Source organism: Hemicordylus capensis, chromosome 15 (genome assembly GCF_027244095.1).
Source record: "Hemicordylus capensis ecotype Gifberg chromosome 15, rHemCap1.1.pri, whole genome shotgun sequence".
NCBI classification, from domain to species: Eukaryota; Metazoa; Chordata; class Lepidosauria; order Squamata; family Cordylidae; genus Hemicordylus; species Hemicordylus capensis.
In genome coordinates this window covers 5,312,776-5,332,923 of record NC_069671.1, presented here as the reverse complement: position 1 = coordinate 5,332,923, position 20,148 = coordinate 5,312,776, and the positions used below count along the sequence as shown (strand labels likewise).

The following is a 20,148-nucleotide window of genomic DNA, read 5'->3' as shown; positions in this document are numbered from 1 at the left end:
TTTGAGCAAATGCCGCTCAGCCTCGAGAGATTTTGTCATTCTTGTTTGACTCCAACAAAGGCATGTCTGCTTCTAAACATCATTACTATTCCAAAGAGTCCAAAGGTATGCACTCAGTTACGCATGATCCATTTCATGTTCTTAACACCCAAGGCAAATTTAGGTTTGAGAAGTAGTGTGCATATCTTGCAATTTGACCATTGTTGCATATGTTCTGTTTTGTTTTCCCCAAAGTGTTTGTTTTTCTTTCTGGAATGCAACACACATTTCCCCCACCCAGTGGCTTCAACATTTCTAGAAGTTTTAGCTTCCTAACCGTCCACTAATCACATATGATCATCTGTACGAAAGTTGCCATTTCCTCTATGCACTTTTGCTCAGTTGAATCATTTTTTTTTTTTAAGGAGCATTTCTTTACTACCAAAAACACATGTCTCATGGTGATCGACACAAAACTTGTAATAAAACCACAATTAAAACCAAGCAATGGAAACAAAAGTTTAAAATAGTTTACACTAACGAGAGCGAGAGCAACAGTAAAACCAACAGTAAAACTGGAAAGAGAGCTGGTCTTGCAGCAGCAGGCATGAATTGTCCCCTTTGCTAAGCAGGGTCTGTGCTGGTTTGCATTTGGATGGGAGACTTGTGAGCACTATAATTCCCCTTAGTGGATGGGGCCACTCTGGGAAGAGCTCCTGCCTGCTTGCATGCAGAAGGTTCCAAGTTCCCTCCCTGGCATCTCCAGGCAGGGCTGAAAGAAACTCCTGCCTGCAGCTTGGAGAAACCCCTGCCAGTCTGTGTAGACAATACTGACCAATGGTCTGACTCAGTATATGGCAGCTTCCTAAGTTCCTAACTTTCAGCTAGTCGAAGTTAGGATAGTGTGGATTATCCCAAAGTTCTCCTCTGTTCTGCTTTCAGTGGCTCTTACGTTGTTTTAATGTTAAAAACATAAACGTTTGCTTAGATTATTTTAATTATTTGTTGCTTGGTTTTGTTGTGAACCGCCTTAAGCTGGGTGGACTGGGCAGTATATAAATGGAATGAATGCTGCACATTTCGTGCAGGGATTGGTCGTTTCTATGCAGAAACGGGTGGGCATTTTGCTGCCTTACTCAAAGGCAGACTCTTTTGCGGTGGCCATTACCTCAGCTCGTCTGTCACTTCCTCTGCATAAAATACTTCCCCCAGAATACCACAAAAAAAGGCCGGGGGAAGCCTGAACGGTTGATCGCTGGCCCATCACAAACCATGTGCACGTAACCAAAGCCACTTTCAAATGATCTCAAGCTCTCCATCCAGTTCAATCACAGTAAGAGGGGGAAATCCAAGAATGGGTTCCAATTTGGCATGATTTTAAACGGCGAGACAACCACAAGCCATCAGAGGCTCTGCCGCACGATAAAAGGCACAGGCAAGCGAACCGTCCGAATCGTAACACTGTTTGACAGTATGCCACCAAGCATTTCAGTCTGATGGCGAAGACCAAGGGTTGTTCAGAAATCAAAGCCCTGAGGTGGTTCCGTGGTGGAGTTCTTTCTGCCACACAATCATTAAAAGCAACTTTGCGATCAAGGGTCCTTCCAGTCCACCCGTCTTCCACATTGGAAGCCACCCCATTTAAGAATCACCCCCCAATTGTCAAGTCCAATTCTCCTCTGATTTTCATATGAAGCAAGCCACTTGCCCCAACTGGGTTCCCCGCATGTGGTTAGAGTGTTGGACTAGGACCAGGAAGACCCGGGTTTGAATCCCCATTCAACTATGAAACTCACTGGATGACTCTGGGCCAGTCATGTATCTCTCAGCCCAACCTACCTCACAGGGTTGTTGTGAGGATAAAAATAACCATGTACACCGCTCTGAGCTCCTCGGAGGAAAATCGAGATATAAGTGTAAAAATAAATTAAATAAAAACGAAAAATGAGGCACTAACAATGGAGAATAGGATGCTGCCATCTACTGAGTCAGATTCATGGTCCACCTAGCTCAGAATTGTCTACACTGACTGGCATCGGCTCAGTCCCAAGACTGCTTGGAACAAATATTTTATTTAAAAACTCTACCTCTGAATATTTATGTTAAATTTCTAGAAACCATGACTTGCTGGCACTTTGGATTGGTCAAGACCTGACCAAAGGATGACCTCATAAGAGTATAAGCTAACATTTCTATTTGCACACACCTTTGTGTGTGTTTAGACACCTCCTGAAAAATTCCTCCTTGTAGAGAAAGAACCAGATTTCTCTAGAAAGAATGCCACATGTACACACTTATTTCCCACAGAGCTACACCCTGGACAGATTCTCACTTGACCACTGAACCAGCAATTAAAAGTCAAAGGGCAAAAACCACATGCTTTCATCTCATGTTTATTCAGTTTATTAAAAAAACTCAAAAGGGAAATTAGTGTCATGATCCATACAAAATGTTCCGACATACCCCTGTTCTCTCCACTGAGCGAACAGAAATGGCTCCGATAGAAACAGTTACTAATTCATACTTGAAAACCTAAGACGGGTCGTTTTTTGGAGGCCTCCATGAACGGTTTTTTGGCATGTAAGACATCTTCATGATTTTTAAGGCACTGTGGGTAAAGGATGTCATATCCTCTTCCCTCACTGATGTAACTTTAGGGTTCCGTACCTTTTTTAAATTTATTTTTAAGAAAGCACTAGAGATAATTCTACCCCAGAGAGTCAATGCAGAGCGACAGACAGTTTTAAAACATATATCTGAGAAAAGAATGCTATAAACTAGCGACAAGCTATGCAAGGGATCTTGCTAAGTCTAAACAAAATGGCCCCTCTGGTGGGGTGCGACGAACAGCCATTTATGGTAAACAGGTCACCAAGTCATTTAGTAAAAAAGTTACAAACACAACAAGAGTTGTCCCAACTGGGAAACACAGTAAGTACGTCTCAACCTACTCTCAAAGGCTAGTACACATAGTATATGGCATAACAGCTTTTGTATTTTTTTAAAAAATGAGACAAGACAGATAAGGAACAAGAAAAAAATCGGTCCCACATTATAAGCAGGAGGACATCATTACCAACAGGATGAGAAAAGATATATGAGCAACATGATTAAGGATGAATATATCTTAAGGGAGAGGAAGAAGAAGGTTCCTTTTTCATTAGATCTTCAAGACTTTCCGCTGCATCTTGTAGCAACCAGCACCAGATCCGTCAGAATTCACTAGTGTAATCGTTTCCAAGGAAGCCTGGACCCCTTTCCAAGAGCAGCATGTAACTGCTGAGGGAGAGAAAAATGAAAGAGTTTAGAACGAAGACAGGTGGCGGGTTATTGATACTTGCCCCAAATTCCTCAAAACATTGAGCGGTATACAACGTTTTGTGGGCACACAAGCCTAGTGTGTGAATTGTCCCCTTTGCTAAGCAGGGTCCTCCCTGGTTGGCAGTTGAATGGGAGCAATGTAAGGTATTACCTTTAGGGACCGACTTGGTAGAAGGCAGCTTCTTACACAGCTCTTACATAGCTTCTTACATGAGAGGAGAGCTGGTCTGGTGGTAGCAAGCATGACTTGTCCCTGTAGCTAAGTAGGGTCTGCCCTGGTTGCATATGAATGGGAGACTACATGCATGAGCACTGGAAGATCTTCCCCTTAGGGGGACGGAGCCACTCTGGGAATTGCAGAAGGTTCCAAGTTCCCTCCCTGGCATCTCCAAAACGGCTGAGAGAGACTCCTGCCTGCAACCTTGGAGAAGCCGCTGCCAGTCTATGAAGACGATGATGAGCTAGATAGACCAATGGCCTGACTCAGTATATGGCAGCTTCCTATGTTTCTAAGTTAGGCGCAGAGTTCTGTAACAAGACCATGCTTGTTATGTGGCCATCGGAAAGATGCATTGAGGGGTGCTGTGCTGGGGCCAGACAGGGCCAAGGCTCACGAGTGGAAAAAGTGTTGACCATCACAGCTGCTGCCAGTCCGTGAAGATGATACTGAGCTAGATAGACCAATGGTCTGACTCAGTATATGGCAGCTTCCTATGTTCCTACATACATATATTCCTTGGGAGATGGAGTTCCGTGGAAGAGCACCTGCAAGTCTCAGGTTCTATCCCTGGCAGCATTTCCAGGTAGGACTGGGAGAGACTCCTGCCTGAAACCTTGGAGAGCTGCTACCAGACAGTGTCGACAAGACTGAACTAGCTGGACCAATAGTTTGATGTGATAAGGCAGCTTCCTACATTCCTAACTTGATTTCCCAGGATCGTTCTGCAAGCAACTTGTTCTCCAGTTGCCCAACCAAGAACAGAGCAGGTTCTCTCTATGCTGCAGACCACAGCAATTCCACTACAAATACGAAGACGACAAATATTTATATTCCGCTTATCAACAAAGTTCTCAAAGCAGCTGACATAAAGAAACAAACCATAAATAAGGTGGTTCCGTGTCCCAAAAGGGCTCACAATCTAAAAGAAACACAAGGCAGAAACCAAAAACGGCCACTGGAGGGATGCTGTGCTTGGGCTGGATAGGGCCAGTTGCTCTCCCCCTGCTAAATACAAGAGGATCACCACTCCAAAAAGATGCCTCTTTGCTCAGTTAAAAGGCAGATCACACTTCTTGTGACTGGGCTCCAAAGACTCAGGTCACGGCCACTGCAAGGAACTCCTCTCTTAATCTGATTTTAGGTTGGCTAACCGCCTGCAAATTTAGCTCTCTCCTGTTTAGAGCATTGCAACATTTAATGAGAGCAGAGGAAGGAGACTTGCATCTATTTTTAACTACGTGTTCTCTCACACACACGCATCCTTCCCTTCCTCCCAGCTGAAAACAAGAGCTGTATGACTGCTATGCTAATACACTGGTCCTCAATCAACTGGGGTTCAGGATCAAACAAGGGAGTCTTTCGCCAACCAAAAGTGAAGTATCGCCACAGTTTCCCCCCTCTCTCTCCTGAGCTAGGCTTTTGGCTCGGTGACCAGAAGCCAACGCAGATGGGGCTTGCTGATTGCTGCAGGTGGCAGGGCTCATATTTTTTCCCCTTGATAGCAATTTTCATTTTTAGCACAGACCCCATCCAGTCACATCAAAACACCCCCGAACCAGAAGTCCTGATTTGACACCTCCTCCAATATTCATGTACAAAGGCAGAGAACAGCTAAGCTAGTAATGAGGCTAACTATACCTTACATGAAAACACATGTAACACAGACGCAATATGCTTTTTTAAAAAATACATAAACAAATAGAGAGCCAGCGTGGTGTAGTGGTTAGAGTGCTGGACTAGGACCGGGGAGACCCCAGTTCAAATCCCCATTCAGCCATAATACTAGCTGGGTGACTCTGGGCCAGTCACTTCTATCTCAGCCTAGCCTACTTCACAGGGTTGTTGTGAAAGAGAAACTTAAGTATGTAATACACTGCTCTGGGCTCCTTGGACGAAGAGCGGGATATAAATGTAATAATAATAATAATAATAATAATAAATAATAAGGGGTAAGTTAAAGTGTGCCATCGTCAATTTCGACTCCTGGCACCCACAGAGCCCTGTGGTTTTCTTTAGTAGAATACGGGAGGGATTTACCATTGCCTCCTCCCGTGCAGTCTGAGATGATGCCTTTCAGCATCTTCCTATATCGCTACTGCCCGATATGTGAAACGTACCAGCGGGGATTTGAACCAACAACCTTCTGCTTGCTAGTCAAGCATTTCCCTGCTGCGCCACTTAAGGTGACAAGGGGTAAGTTAGATCATTGTTGTTATGCCCATATAATAACATCTGCAGTTGCCACCAGCTCGTCTGGTGGCTACTCAGGGACGGGTCTTCTCCATTGCTGCCCGGAGGCTTTGGAACACACTTCTTGCTGAAATAAGAGCTGCCCCATCTCTTACAACTTTTAAGAAGGCGGTCAAGACGCATTTGTTCACCCAGGCCTTTAATCAGAGATTGTTTTAATTGTGTCTTTAATAGTTTTAGCGGTTTAAATGTTAAATTCTTGAAATGTTCTAACCTTTTTATTTGTTTTTATTGTTTTGTTGTAACCGCCCAGAGACATGCCTTTTGGGCGGTATACAAATGTGTTAAATAAAATAAAATAAAATAAAGTGTGCTGAAGCTAAGAGATAGGGCTGTAGCTCAGTGGAAGAGCATCTGCTTTGCAAGCAGAAGTTTCCAAGTTCGCTCCCTGGCAGTATCTCCAGGTAGGGCTGGGGAAAGACTCCTGCCAGAAATCCTGTAGACAACACTGAGCCAATGATCTGACTCTGAAGAAGGCAGCTTCCTAAGTTCCTACGGATCGGCTTGCCTATGGCCTTGATGGCAAGACTGAATTCAGAAACTTGTTATTTCAGACCTCAGACTCTCAGCAAATACACTAGCTTTTTCCATGTCCAGGAAAGCGGCCAGCCCTCAGTCCAGTGAAGAGGGAAGAGCCCAACATCAGCAAATTCTGAAGATGACGACGACACAAAGCTTCAGATGGTGGTGGTGGTGGTGGTGGTGGTGGAACCGTGGGGCAGAACCCCTGTTTACATCCAGGCCTCTTAGTTTACTGCATCCAAAAGGAAAAGAAATGCTGCCGTCTGGAGCAGCGTTCTGCAAGTTCACTGGAAGCAGACTAAATAAAGCAAGTTATTTAATTAGCTCTGGGACAGACTGCATTTTATGAGGCACAAATGCAGTCCAGCAACAGCATGCCGTGCTTCCAGTTTATCTGAGAAAGCTCCAGTCATGTAAGGTTAGGCACTCGGTCTTAAGTGAAAAATAAGCAATGGGGGAAAGGAAAGCAAAAAAGCAAAACAGGGCTCCTGAAATACTGGCCGGGAAATTGGAGGGCAGGGGTCCTCCAAGAGGGCAAAAGAACAGAACAGGAAATCTCAGAAAAACTCTTGCCCTGATTTCTGGAAGCTCCGCTTAGCGGACCCTTAAAAGAGAGGGCGCGTTATCACAAGCGATTCCGATCATTCGCCAGACCAGCAAGATGTGAGTGCTAAAAATGGACCCCACCTCAACAGGGAGAGTGAATGTGGACTCAAGAAACTGAGGAAGTGGGCTACAGCTCAGCAATTAAGCCCTGGGACCTTCTGCAAAAAAATTAGAGGCCCCTCCACAAAGTTGTAATCCCAGGACCTCAGTGGTGTCTGCTCACTCACCCTCTCCCTTCCCCTCCCTCACGCACAGTTTTGAAGAAACTGATAATTCCATCAGATTTTCCACTCCCTCATAAAACTACCCTTTTCAAGTTTGCCCAAGAAAAGGAGGAAATCAGCCATTCAACCCATTCAAATGTAACTGCAATTCCGTTTTATGTTGTGTTCTGTGTGTGTGTTGAGCCTGGAAGGGAGAAGGCTAAAGGGAGATAGTATCGCTGAATCTAAAGGGCTGGCACACAGGAGGAGGAGTCAATTTGTTCTCCGTTGCTACTAGTGCGGGATTAGCACTTCCTTGAAGTTGCAAAGAAGCAAATTCAGGCTGGATGTGAGGAACAAGTTCCTAACTTTCAGAGCTGTGTGACACTGGAACTGTCTGCCTCATGGCATGGTGGGCTGGCCTCCACCAGAGGCTTTGGAATCAATTCTGAACTGCCATGTGTCAGGAATGCCGGAGCCATTTCCTGCACTGCGCGGGGGGGGGGGGTCTAGAAGCCCTCTGAGGTCCCTTCCAACTCTAGCATTCTGCGAATCGTAAAGATGCATCTGCATCCTTACAGGTTTCGGGCGTACACAGAGCTGCCCAGCTACTCCAAAAGGCTGGGGATTTCCCCACCCCCTTTCCTGGTCTGTTTTTCCCATCTGGTCTCTTTCCACTGGAGCCCCGTAAACCCTGCAGAAGAACCGAGAACTCTAACAATAAAAAGGGAATTATGTTTCTCCAACAGCTGCCAAAGATTTGCCACCACCTTGTTTTGATCCAAAGCCGGCCCGCGGCTTCCTAACCTGGCTGGCGTGTTGCTGCTGATGGAATCCCAGCCCCTGCCTCCTGTGTTTATGCAGCTGGGCCCGGAACAAAGCCGAAGGCTTCAGGTGAGCGCACAGGAAGATGCTAGAAGATTTGGGATGCTCTCTTCAGAGGCAATATTAGGCTCCAAAGAATACCGCGTGGGCCAGAGCCTGAGATACGAGTGGTCGTTAAGCATCTAGCGCCAGAGGCCTGAATGCAGCGCCGTTGCCTACTTTAAATTCGTGTTTTTAATGGGAATGTCATCCAAATCCCTTAGGAACCCTTCAGGCCTTCAGGTGTCTGTGCCCAGTCCAGTGGCGCAAGTCAGCAGGGCTGCAGCTGGAGTCAGGAGGTCAAGGAAGGAGCCGATGGACCAGCAAAGTCAAGCTACAAATTGAAAGGTTGTCTAGGAGGCAGGAGCCCACGGCTTCCTGGAGCTCTGGCCAGCCCTGATCCAAAGCAGGCACCTCTGCTGGCCTCCCCTCCTCCCGAGTAAGCTCATTGGGAGAGAAGTCCTGAGCATGGGGCCCTGTGTGTGCCCTGAGAGCAGGGGGTCCCACCTGTGGTGCCCCAGATGTTGATGAACCACAACCACCATCCTCCTCAGCTACAATTTATTGTGGCCAGGGCTGATGGGAGTTGTAGTTCATCAACACCTGGAGCACCACAGGTTGGGAACCCTTGGTCTAAGGGCACACAATACTGCCCACCCTGCTGAAGCTAAGCAGGTCTTGGTGTGGTCAGTGCCTGGATGGAAGACCCATGTATGCCACCTTTGGCGATGGGGCTATAGTTGAATGGCAGAGTGTCTGCTTTGCATGCAGGAGGCCTCAGCTTCAATCCCTGTCAGGATCTCCAGGCAGGACTGAGAAAGACCTCCCCCCTCTGAAACCTTGCAGAGCTGCTGCCAGTCAGTGTAGACAATACTGAGAGAGAGGGACCAAGGGTCTGACTCAGTATAAGGCAACTTCCCATAAGCAGCCAAGTGAGCACTTCTGCCTCTGGTGCCAGGGCCCAAGAGCAATGGAGGATGTTCTGGCTCCAGACTCCATGCAACAGCCTCGCGTGAGCACATTAATTCGGACGTTGGCCAGCAGGGCCTTTTTGTTTGTGGCACCAGTTCCAAGGAACTCCCTTTCTAGGAATGTGGAATGTGCACCTCACTTCCTCCCTGATGTCCTTTAGGTGGCTGTCAAGTAAGCATTCGGGGAAATAAAGGCAGCTTAACCTGGCCCCAACGCAAAGCAGGGAAGACACAAGACATACTTCTCTGGGGAAAGAATTCAGCAGACGGGGCACCACCACCAAAAAGGCCCTGCTCCCCATCACTCTCTGCCCCATCTCTGAAAACCTGGGCCCCCTGGAGGCTTTAATATTCAGACAGTTTCATACAGTTTGGGAAATGCTGCGAACCAGGAAGCAACTGTTAGCAGAAGCTAAAGAATTCATCCATTTAAAAAAAAAAATCACAGGCAAGGATTGTGAAAGAATGTAATTACGAAAATGGTTGCCAGACAGAGCAAGGCATCCGAGTGCCAAGTGCTTTAAAGCATTTAAAAACTGGCCAAAATGAGGACAGATCAAAAATGGCTCACAAGTTGTGGGGCGTTGCTCTTGCGCTGGCTGGGCTCAACAAAAGCCCCCGGGAATGCTTTTTGTTCTCTTACCTCTAGGATTAAAAGCTTAATGCAAAGTAAACCCCAAATCCTCTTTTAGCGCAATATTAAATAGTTGTACTTTTAAACTCGCAGAGCACCTCCACCCCACTAGCAATGCAATGTTTTAAGAACGTTAATGCTTGGGCTGTTGGTATTTTAGCTGCTGGCCTTAAGAACATAAGAAAGGCCCTGCTGGATCCGGCCCAAGGCCTCTCTAGTCCAGCATCCTGTTTCCCACAGCGGCCCACCCAATGCCTCCAAGAAGCCCACAGACAGGAGATGAAGCTATTTTCTCTCTCCTGCTGTTGCTCCCCTGCAACTGATGTTGAGAGGCACCTTGCCTCTGAGGCTGGAGGTGGCCTATAGCCCTCAGACTAGTAGCCACTGATAGACCTGTCCTCCATGAATTTATGTACATAGGAACATAAGAAGCTGCCATATACTCAGTCAGACCATTGGTCTATCTAGCTCAGGATTGTCTACACAGACTGGCAGCGGCTTCTCCAAGGTTGCAGGCAGGAGTCTCTCTCAGCCCTATCTTGGAGATGTTGCCAGGGAGGGAACTTGGAACCTTCTGCTCTTCCCAGAGCGGCTCCATCCCCTGAGGGGAATATCTTCCAGTTCTCACACATCCAGTCTCCCATTCATATGCAATCAGGGCAGACCCTGCTTAGCTAAGGGGACAAGTCATGCTTGCTACCACAAGACCAACTCTCCTCTTCACAAGACCAGCTCTCCTCTGAACCCCTCTTGAAGCCATCCACTCCGTTTGTGCTAGTAAGCAAGAACTGTCCCCTTTTCTAAGCAGGGTCCACCTTGGTTTATATTTGGATGGGTGACTACATGTAAGTCCTGCAAGCTATTCCCCTTAGGGGATGAGGCCATAGCTCAGTGGAAGGGCACCAGCGTGCTCGCATGCAGAAGGTCCCAGGTTCACTTCCTGGCAGCATCTCTATGTAGGGCTTGGAGAGACTCCTACCTGAAACCTTGGAGAGACGCTGCCAGTCTGGGTAGACAGTACTGAGCTACAAGGAACAATGGTCTGACTCAGCATAAGGCAGCTTCATTGGTTCTTATGAGGCTACCACCCTGAGGCGACTTGCAACCCTGCACCGCACAAGTATAAAGGCCACAAGAACCTGTGAAGCTGAAACCTCGGGAGAGTTGCTGCCCGTCAGCGTTGGCAACCCTGAGCTAGCTGGACCCATGGTCTGACTCGGTATACGGCAGCTTCCTATGTTCCTAAGGCAGCTTCAAACATTTCCCATCTCCCAACTGTGAAGCATCCAGAAGAATCCCGCCCCCCGCCCCCTAAATGAGAGTCCCACAAGGGCAGGGATCTCCAGTGGAGCATGGGAAGCTGCCTCCTTTCGAGTCGGAGAATTGGCCCGTCCAGTTCAGAACTGTCTACACTGGCTGGCAGCGGCTTTTCCGAGGCTTCCGGCAGCCCGGCTTGGAGACTCTGCCATGAGATTGTACCTGGGACTGCCGACGTGCAAAGCAGATGCTTTATCCATGAGCTCCAGCCCCATCCAGGCCAGTGATTAAAGGCCAAGCAGCCTAGAGCATAAGAAGAACATAGGAAGCGGCTTCCTACTGAATCAGACCTTTGGTCCATCTAGCTCAGTCGTGTCTACTCTGGCTGGCAGCAGCTCTCCAGGCAGGAGTCTTTCCCAGCCCTACCTGAAGGGATTGCCAGGGATTGGACCTAGAACCTTCTGCGAACAAGGCAAGAGCTACAGTCCCCTCTGTCTTACCCATATAGGTAGGTTGGTTGTGCGGTCAAGTCGGTGTCGAATCCTGGTGCCCACAGAGCCCTGTATTTGTCTTTTGGTAGAATGCAGGAAGGGTTGACCATTGCCTCCTCCCGCGCAGTGTGAGACGATGCCTTTCAGCACCTTCCTATATCGCTGCTGCCCAATATAGGAGTTTTGCATATTCTGGGGAACATACTGGGGGGGGGGATTCGAACCAGCAACCTCTTGCTCTCTAGACAGGTTGCTTCCCCTCTGCGCCATTAAGTGGCTAGTCAAAAGGTTACATATGGGGATCTGATACGGGGATTAGGCGCCCTATATCAGAAGTATGGGGCATGTTTAATACTAACTGGATACTAACCAAAAATTGCATTGTCAATATGGGAGCTCATCCTGATCTTCCACAGTTCTCCCGTTTCATTCGGATCGGGCCGATTCGCCATTTGTTAAGGTGCGCTTCAGGCGGGCAGCGAACCTTCTCCCTGCGGAGCGACACCCATTTCTGCAGACACAGCACTGTCAAAGGGGCAGCCCACAGGGCGGCAGGAGCATCGAAGCCGCGGGGCGGCTCATCCCGCCTGGGTTAGAAAAACACCCCCCGGGCGGCACCAGGTGGTTCCTCCACCGGCCGAGCGGCGCTGCCTAAGCCCCACATTTCAGCCGCCAGAAGCCGGGGCGGGCACAATAGAGCCTTCCTCAGATGACTTTTCTCATCACATCAGTCTGGCACTGGACCGTGGTTAAGTCTGGTCGCTATGGCAACGCAGGGCATATTTTCTTTTTTAAAATCCCGCGGATGCGTTCTTCGAGGGAGCGCGTTGCTTCTAGGCCGGCGTCATCTGCGAGCGAGGAGCATGACTAACCCTTTCCCCAAGCAAGGAAAACCACAAGGAGCTGGTGATAAGGGCGGTAAGTTATGTTTAAAAAGTTAACTCCAGATCGTTCTTTCCCCTCTTCCTTTTAATAAGCTTCCACCATACCCAGGAACAAGAGAGGAGGGATGAGGGGAGAGCTGGCCTTGTGTTAGCAAGCACGAATGGTCCCCTTTGCTAAGCAGGGTCTGCCCTGGTTTGAATTTGAAGGGGAGACTACATGTGTGAGCACTGTAAAATATTCCCCTTCGGGGATGGGGCCGCTCTGGGAAGGACATCTGCATGCAGAAGGTTCCAAGTCCCCTCTCTGGCTTCTCCGAGATAGGGCTGAGAGAGACTCCTGCCTGCCACCTTGGAGAAGCCGCTGCCAGTCTGTGTAGGCAATACGGAGCTAGATGGACCAAGGGTCTGACTCGGTCTATGGCAGCTTCCTATGTTCCTATGAGTTGGTTGTTGTACGCCCTGGGTTTAATTAGCGTCTCTGCCTCACAGTGTTGTTTTAAATGAACTGAGAAGGAATTGACATAGGAAGCTGTCTTATACAGAGTCAGGCCATTGGTTCATCTACATCAGACTGGCAGCAGATCTCCAGGGTTTCAGGCAGAGGTCATTTCCCAGACCTACATGGAGGTGCCACGGATTGATCCTGGGACCTTCTGTGTGCAAAAGCGGACACTCTTCCACTGAGTTATGGCTCTGTCCCCGTCACACTTTACGGAGTCTGAGAAATAAAATAATGTAACTTTTGCAAGGGGAAAGGAAAAGATGTAGGTTACTCATTCCCCGTTGCCAGAAAGAAAAACAAGACCTTTATTTCCCATCACCTCCCAGACCTATTTCTGAAGTGTGGGCAGATTTGGATATCATGAGCTGCTATAGTAATGTAAGCCCCTGGTCTAATTTTGCAGATTCAAAAAAGAAACCTCATGCATAGCTTTACTGGAGTTTGCTGCCAACGAAAAGTTATTCCTGCGGACTTAAGAAAGACGGGGGAATTAATCAGCTGATGGCTCGATTCTGTGCCATGCTGAGGCTAGCGTGCCAGATTGGGTGCTAGGCTCCAGCCTGCAGGGGAGGTCCCAATTCTCCTTTGCACTAATGCTCCTGAAATCACCCCCATCCTCTCCTGCTGCTTTTCAAACAACGTGTAAATCAGTGGAACTCTCTGCCACAAGATGTGGTGACAGCCAACAGCCTGGGTGGCTCGAAGAGGGGTTTAGATAAATTCGTGGAGAAGAGGTCTATCAATGGCTACTAGTCTGAGGGCTACAGGCCACCTCCAGCCTCAGAGGCAAGATGCCTCTCAATCCCAGTTGCAGGGGAGCAACAGCAGGAGAGAGGGCAGGCCCTCAGCTCTTGCCTGTGGGCTTCCCGGAGTCATCTGGTGGGCTACTGTGGGAAACACGATGCTGGACTAGATGGGCTTCCTTGGGCCTGATCCAGCAGGGCTGTTCTTATGTTCTTGTTTCCTCCTGAAAGCAAAATGTTGGCAGGCCAGCATGGACGAAGACGACAATAGCCAACACATCAGCCCTTTTAATCAAAGCACCACATAATCAAATACGTATCAAAAGAGGTGCGATTTCTCTTAGCATAGTGCGGGCTTTGGAGGGAATCTGTATTCACCTAGCTTCTCTTCCTACCCCAAGGTCCGAGGCACAGGTTATGTCCAATGCACGTACCGTCTGCACAGGGCACCGAGAGTGGGACAGGGCTGTAGTTCAGTGGCAGAACTTCTGCTTTGCATGCAGAAGGTCCCAGGTTCAATCCCTGGCAGCATCTCCAAGTAGGAGAGACCCCCTTCCTGAAACCTTGGAGAGCCACTGCCAGCCAGTGTTGACAATCCTGATACAACAAAGGTCTGACTCGGCCTAAGCCAGTTTCTTATGTTCCTATGTTATCCCATTCAGGCTGGACCCAACCTATTTCAGGCCCCTCCACTCTGCGAGGCTGCCATGAGGTTGCCTATCCTTTTCTCCACCCATTGCGGTTATCCACACATGTTCAACGCACACTCCCTTCTCTGTCCTCTGTGCTGGAGCAGGGCCTGCACTCCGGCTCACTTTCAGAATGAAGGCATGTATGCTCATTCAGACAAGAAAAGCACATTTAGGCGAGGCATTAGGAAGGGTTTTCTAACTGCGAGAGCAGCTTGACAGTGTGAAAGAGGAGAGCTGGCCTGGTGGTAGCAAGCATGACTTGTTGCCTTAGCTAAGCAGGGTCCACCCTGGTTGGCACTGAATGGGAGACTTGATGTGTGAGCACTGGAAGAGATTCCCCTCAGGGGATGGAGCCGCTCTGGGAAGAGCAGAAGGTTTCAAGTTCCCTCCCTGGCTTCTCCAAGATAGGGCTGAGAGAGATTCCTGCCTGCAACCTTGGAGAAGCCGCTGCCAGTCTGTGTAGACAATACTGAGCTAGACAGGCCAATGGAATGACTCGGTATATGGCAGCTGCCTATGTGCCTTCTGCACTGGCGGTTTGCAAAAGAGGTGGGGATGTTCTAGCCATTTCCTGCACTGAGCAGCGGGTCAGACTAGAACACCTCCCAAGGTCCCTTCCAACTCCGACATAAAATGTGCCCGTGTACAGACAATTGCGCACAGGCACAGCATCATATCAATGAATAACTGTTTCACACACTTGAACATTTCTGCCATTCGGCTTCACCCCTTCCTTCCCTACTCCAGCTTTTTATCTAGGAAAATATTCAGACCAGGCCCATCCCTGCAACAGTTATCTGAGCCCCTCTTGCCTCTCACAATCTCTCGTTTACGAAGCTCAGGGTAGAGTCTATGCAGTTATGAGAGGAATGCTGCAAAAACAACACAACCCAGGAACATTCTGTTTTATTTCGTTCAGTATTCTGAACGGGTTCCCAATATATTTAATTTTTTAAAATCTTGCTAATCAGTGATTCAAGAGACTTGCACGCAGAAGGTCCCAGGTTCAATCCCTGGCAGCATCTCCAGGTAGGGCTGGGAAAGTCTCCTGCCTGAAATCTTGGGAGAGTTGCTGCCAGTCAGCATTGACAATCCTAAGCTAGATGGGCCAATGGTCTGACTCAGTATACAGCAGCTTCCTATGTTCCTAAGGCAGCTTCAAACATTTCCAAACTCCCAACTAACTCTTGGCGATTTTCTAGTGAATCTCACTGCTCTACAACCCCTGGTATGGTTTCCTGCAACACAATCCAAACTTAGATAGTTCTAGTGGTTCTATCCGGTCTTTCGACAGAAAGGGCCATTCACAGTGGTTATGACTTCACATGGGACATGAAGATTTCCAGCTGTCTGTTTTAAGTACAGAGAGGCTCCAACAGCCTCTCGGTGGTATTTTCAGGTCAGCAATGCAAAGCATCCCCTCGCAGCGATTTGTTCATATATCCACAATTGCAACACGATCTTGGATAATCCCTACTTCAGTGTCCTGCTATGACTTATGAAAGTAGGTACTTGGCACTGTATTTCTCCAGCACAAATATGCCGAATACTCCACACTTTCCGTTGTTTTGTTTGCCATGGGGACAACCTCTGCATCGTACACATGTGGTCACAATTCTGCAAACCTGTCGGCACGCGTGTGTGTGCACACATATATGTACATGCACACGTGTGTGTGTGTGTGTGTGTGTGTATTTTTTTTTTTTTTAGGGATGTGCACAAAATTTACACGAATTGATTCGAAACCACTGAATAGAGTGGGGATTTGTTCAAATTTATTTGAATTTGCCCAAAGTCAAAATGAATTTGAGTGAATTTGCCCCAATTTGATTCTACTTGGGGTGAATTTGAATTGATTTGAACGAATCTCCACTCTATTCAATGGTTTCGAATCGATTCATGCAAATTTCATGCACATCCCTATATTTATCTCAGCTGTAGGTTGTTTATACATTCACAAGTTATTTAGAACTAGCAGATCAAGGGAACAACAAAGCTACTGAAGATTTCCTGCCAGTGAAAACACTCACAAGGACTTTGGAATTCCCTGTGATGCAAAGCAAAGCAAAGTATTAACAATGCCGCAGATCCCTTCAGACCTTGGTACACAGAATAAACCCTTAAGATTTCTAACAGGCTACTTTAAAAAAAACCAGTGATCACACTTTCTACATTTTCTGTTATGAGACTTTGTGCACTAGTTTGGCAGTTAGAAAGAAACAAGTAATCTTTTAAGAGGTTCCTTTTAGCTGAAAAACAGGCCGCATGAGGAGTTTAACGAGGCCTGGATCAAATGTTCGAATGGCTTTTTCAGAAGGCCAATTGCTCCGGTGTTTAGCTCTACAACCCATCGAAGTTGCATTAAACAGAACACCAGCTAACCCTTAACTTCCTGGCTGAAATTGCAGGTGGAGAAGTTTGGTTTTCCAGCATAGAAGATTCCTAACACTCCATTTAAAAAAATAAAAATAAATAAAACACGATTTTCTGGTTCTCAGGACTGCAGAAACAGGATGTTCACACTGTAAAATCATGTAAATATCAAGTCTGCGAAAGGCTCCAAAATTAGAACAGTTTGTGAAGGGCTACCAGCAGCCAGGGCGACAGATGTTTTCGATCTCCCTAAGTTTCCTGGCGAGTTCCCGTCGCAGCCCTGCTGTCCTCCCTTGATTCATAAAACGAGTTCATTTATCCGCTCTGCTACTGTATTATCTGGCAATTTAGCATCGTTACAGTTAAGTAAGCTCCTGAAGCTCCTGTTCATGCTGAACTGTGGATCCAGTCATTTGAACAAAGCCTTAAAACATGCATAAAACTGCAAAACCTACTTAGCTTGCAGCAGAACTATAGAAAATTGGCTTTCTGAATCACAGCAAGCAACAATATCTCCCTTCTTCTTGAGGAGCAGGGACAGAGAGCTGGTCTTCTGGTAGGAAGCATGAACTGTCCCTGTTGCTAAGCAGGGTCCATCTTGGTTTCTGTTTGGATAGGAGACTTTTAGGGGATGGGCAACAGCTCAGTGGGAGAGCATCTTGCATGCATGAAAGGTCCAGGTTCACTCCCGGGCATTTCCAGGAGCAGCTGGGAGAGATTCCTGCCTGGAACCTTGGAGAAGCCACTGTCAGTCAGTGTGGACTAGGCCTGCTCAACTTTGGCCCTCCTTGCAGATGTCGGCCTACAACTCCCATAATCCCTGGCTATTGGCCACTGTGGCTGGAGATTGTGGGAGTTGTAGTCCAAAAACAGCGGGGGGGGGGCAAGGTTGAGAAGGTCTAGTGCAGACCATCCTGAGCTTGATGGACCAGTGACTTGACTCTGTCGAAGGCAGCTTCTTATGTTCCTAATATAAAAAGTTGTGTTTCTTTTCTTTTTGGGGGGGGACACAAACAGGAAAAGCCAAGGTTCAAGCAGAGGCGGGGGGGGGGCTCCTTATTTTCAAGCAGGAATGTTGGCACTGATCACGCGGTCAGAAGGTACAATATAAACCATTTCATTCAGGCTTTAGCATTCCAGAAGACCAGCAAACCAAATCTGCATATGAAAACTTGAGTATTCAGTAACGGTAGCCTGCGCACACACAGCCCGACACACAAGTTACGGGCTCCTGCGTTTCCTGTTGCTTAGGAAAACATGAGAAGTAAACCCGTCTGAAAGCAAAACAGGCCACCAAGCATGACTAAAGCAGACGTTTCCATTTCTGCCAAGCTACAGAATCTAGCTCAATGGTCCCCAGGAGCGAATGCGCCGTGCAGAATCCATAATGACTGAAAGCTGGAACTCAATCCGGCTTGACCATTTTGGTTTTGAAGCGCACACTGGGGGCCAGCGGATTCATTCTTCCGCCGGGGCGAGGCCTGTTGCTGTCCTCTCTGCAGAAATGAAGAGCTCTCGCCCATGTTTCGAAAGAGAGCCCCCAAGCATTCTTCCCACCCAAGACCTCCCGAAACACAAAGGCGACACCCACCGTCCACAGGCCAGAATGGTGTCTCATTCATCGCCGGGTTTCATCCTCATCTGGGCCTGCATCTGTGCAATCATCTCCTGCATACGACGCAGCTGTACAGAAGGGGGGAAAGAAGAAGACTGCATATGAACGGCCAGGGCAATGCTAATAAACCTAACTAGCTAGCATTCCTGCTTTGTTTAGGTTTAGGCACTGATGCTCCATCTCCTAGAGACAATTTATTGTGGCTGGGGATTGTGGGAGTTGTAGTTCAGCAGCAGAGGACCACATCAGATCGGTACTGTCTACACCAGTGGGTCCCAACCAGGGTTCATCCAGATGTTGCTGAACCACAACTCCCAGCATCAGGGGAGTAACTAGGGGAGAGGGGGCCCGTGTTCACTCCTCTCCCCAGTGGCTCCTCGGAGTGAGGGAGATAATGAAGAAGATAGGGGGCCCCGGGTTCTTTGAAACCATCCACTCGATTATTCCAGGTAAGACCCCTCTCAAACTCTGGAGAGCTGCTGCCAGTCAGTGTTGGCAATACTGAGCTAGATGGACCAAGGGTCTGACTCAGCAGAGAGCAGCCTCCTATGTTCCTGTGTCATATCGCCCTTCCTCCAAGAAGCTCAGGTTAGCACAGATACACACGACATCAATATAATCTTTTTCATTATCCGTAGTGCGTTCACATAAATGAGTTTCCGTGACTATGCAGCAGCTAATGCACAGGTGCAGAAACCCATTTATACGAATGCACTCAGATCACTCAAAGCTCATCAGTTACAGGTAAGCCACCGGGGTTTTTATACTTTATTTAATTTTAATTTTATTTTAGCACATCAGCACACATGCAGAGACAGGCAGACCTCATAAATTCATTCAAGTCAGCATTAACAAGGTTAGAATTAACAATTCCGTATTATGCCTCTCATCACTGATAATGTGCTTATTTATTTCAGCAAATTTTATGTTTATACCCTGCTCTTCAGGGTACAGACTTCAGGGTACAGACTTGATGTGTGAGCACTGCAAGGTATTCCCCTCAGGGGATGAAGCTGCTCTGGGAAGAGCATCTAGGTTTCAAGTTCCCTCCCTGGCAACAGCTCCAAGATGGGGCTGAGAGAGATTCCTGCCTGCAACCTTGGAGAAGCCGCTGCCACTCTGTGAAGGCAATACTGAGCTAGATAGACCAATGGTCTGACTCAGTATATGGCAGTTTCCTATGTTTCCCTCCAAGGAGCCCAGAGCCCAGTACATGGTTCTGTTTCTCCTCGCAACAACCCTATGAGGTGGGTTAGGCCAAGAGAGAAGTGGTTGGCTGAATAAGGATTTGAACTCAGGTCTCCGCAGTCCTAGTCCAACCCTAATCACTGCACCACACTGGCTATATCTAAAGAGAAAAAGAGGGTGCTAAAATAAGCTATTTATATAGCTATTGGCATGTTTTGACTAGGTCTCTGCTGTGACAGAGCAACAAAGACTCCCCGGCCCTACTTTAGACAAAGGAAAGGAAAGAACAGGACACACTGTGATCGTTTTTAAGGCAGCAGAACGTTGAGCCAACGAAAATGAAGAGACAGAAATAGCCGCCTCTGCTAATAAAAACCAGTGGAGTGTAGGGCAAAGGGGCAAGAAAAATCCAGGCCATGTGGAGCGGCCAGTAATGAATGACGTTCCCACGATGCTAAATGCATTCTTTGGAATTCAAGGTATTTTTAACTAGCGGGTGATATTGCAAACGATGGCACCCTCCCCCATCCCCATTCCCACCCTGACACACACACACACACACACACACACACACACTCCTATCGCAAACTAGTCATCGTCTATATTTAAAGTCTCTCACAAGAATCTCTTTGCCCATTTCTCTCTGAAAAAGCCGCATTTTTCAAATGCGACAAGCTGCTAAGTAAAGTGTGCCGTCGGGTCGGTGTCGACTCCTGGTGACCACAGAGCCCTGTGGTTGTCTTTGGTAGAATAGAGGAGGGGTTGACCATTGCCTCCTAGTGTGCAGTATGAAATGATGCCTTTCAGCACCTTAGAGGAAGAGTTATCGGGCT

At 47.7% G+C, this 20,148-nt stretch overlaps 1 protein-coding gene across 2 annotated transcripts in view; it reads right to left on the bottom strand.

Annotated features, from left to right (window-relative positions):
• Positions 1-2,356: 2,356 nt before the first annotated feature.
• LOC128337855 (septin-2) overlaps positions 2,357-20,148 on the bottom strand; it is a 53,313-nt gene continuing 35,521 nt past the window's right edge. The window contains exons 12-13 of one of the 2 annotated variants that reach the window (XM_053279310.1): positions 18,104-18,195; positions 2,357-3,258 (exon numbers count right to left, since the gene is read on the bottom strand). In XM_053279310.1, coding sequence (XP_053135285.1) covers positions 18,127-18,195 — 69 coding nt within the window. In that variant the 3' untranslated portion in view covers positions 2,357-3,258; positions 18,104-18,126. The remainder of the gene's footprint in view (positions 3,259-18,103; positions 18,196-20,148) is intronic. The other variant, XM_053279311.1, reaches the window with a different exon arrangement.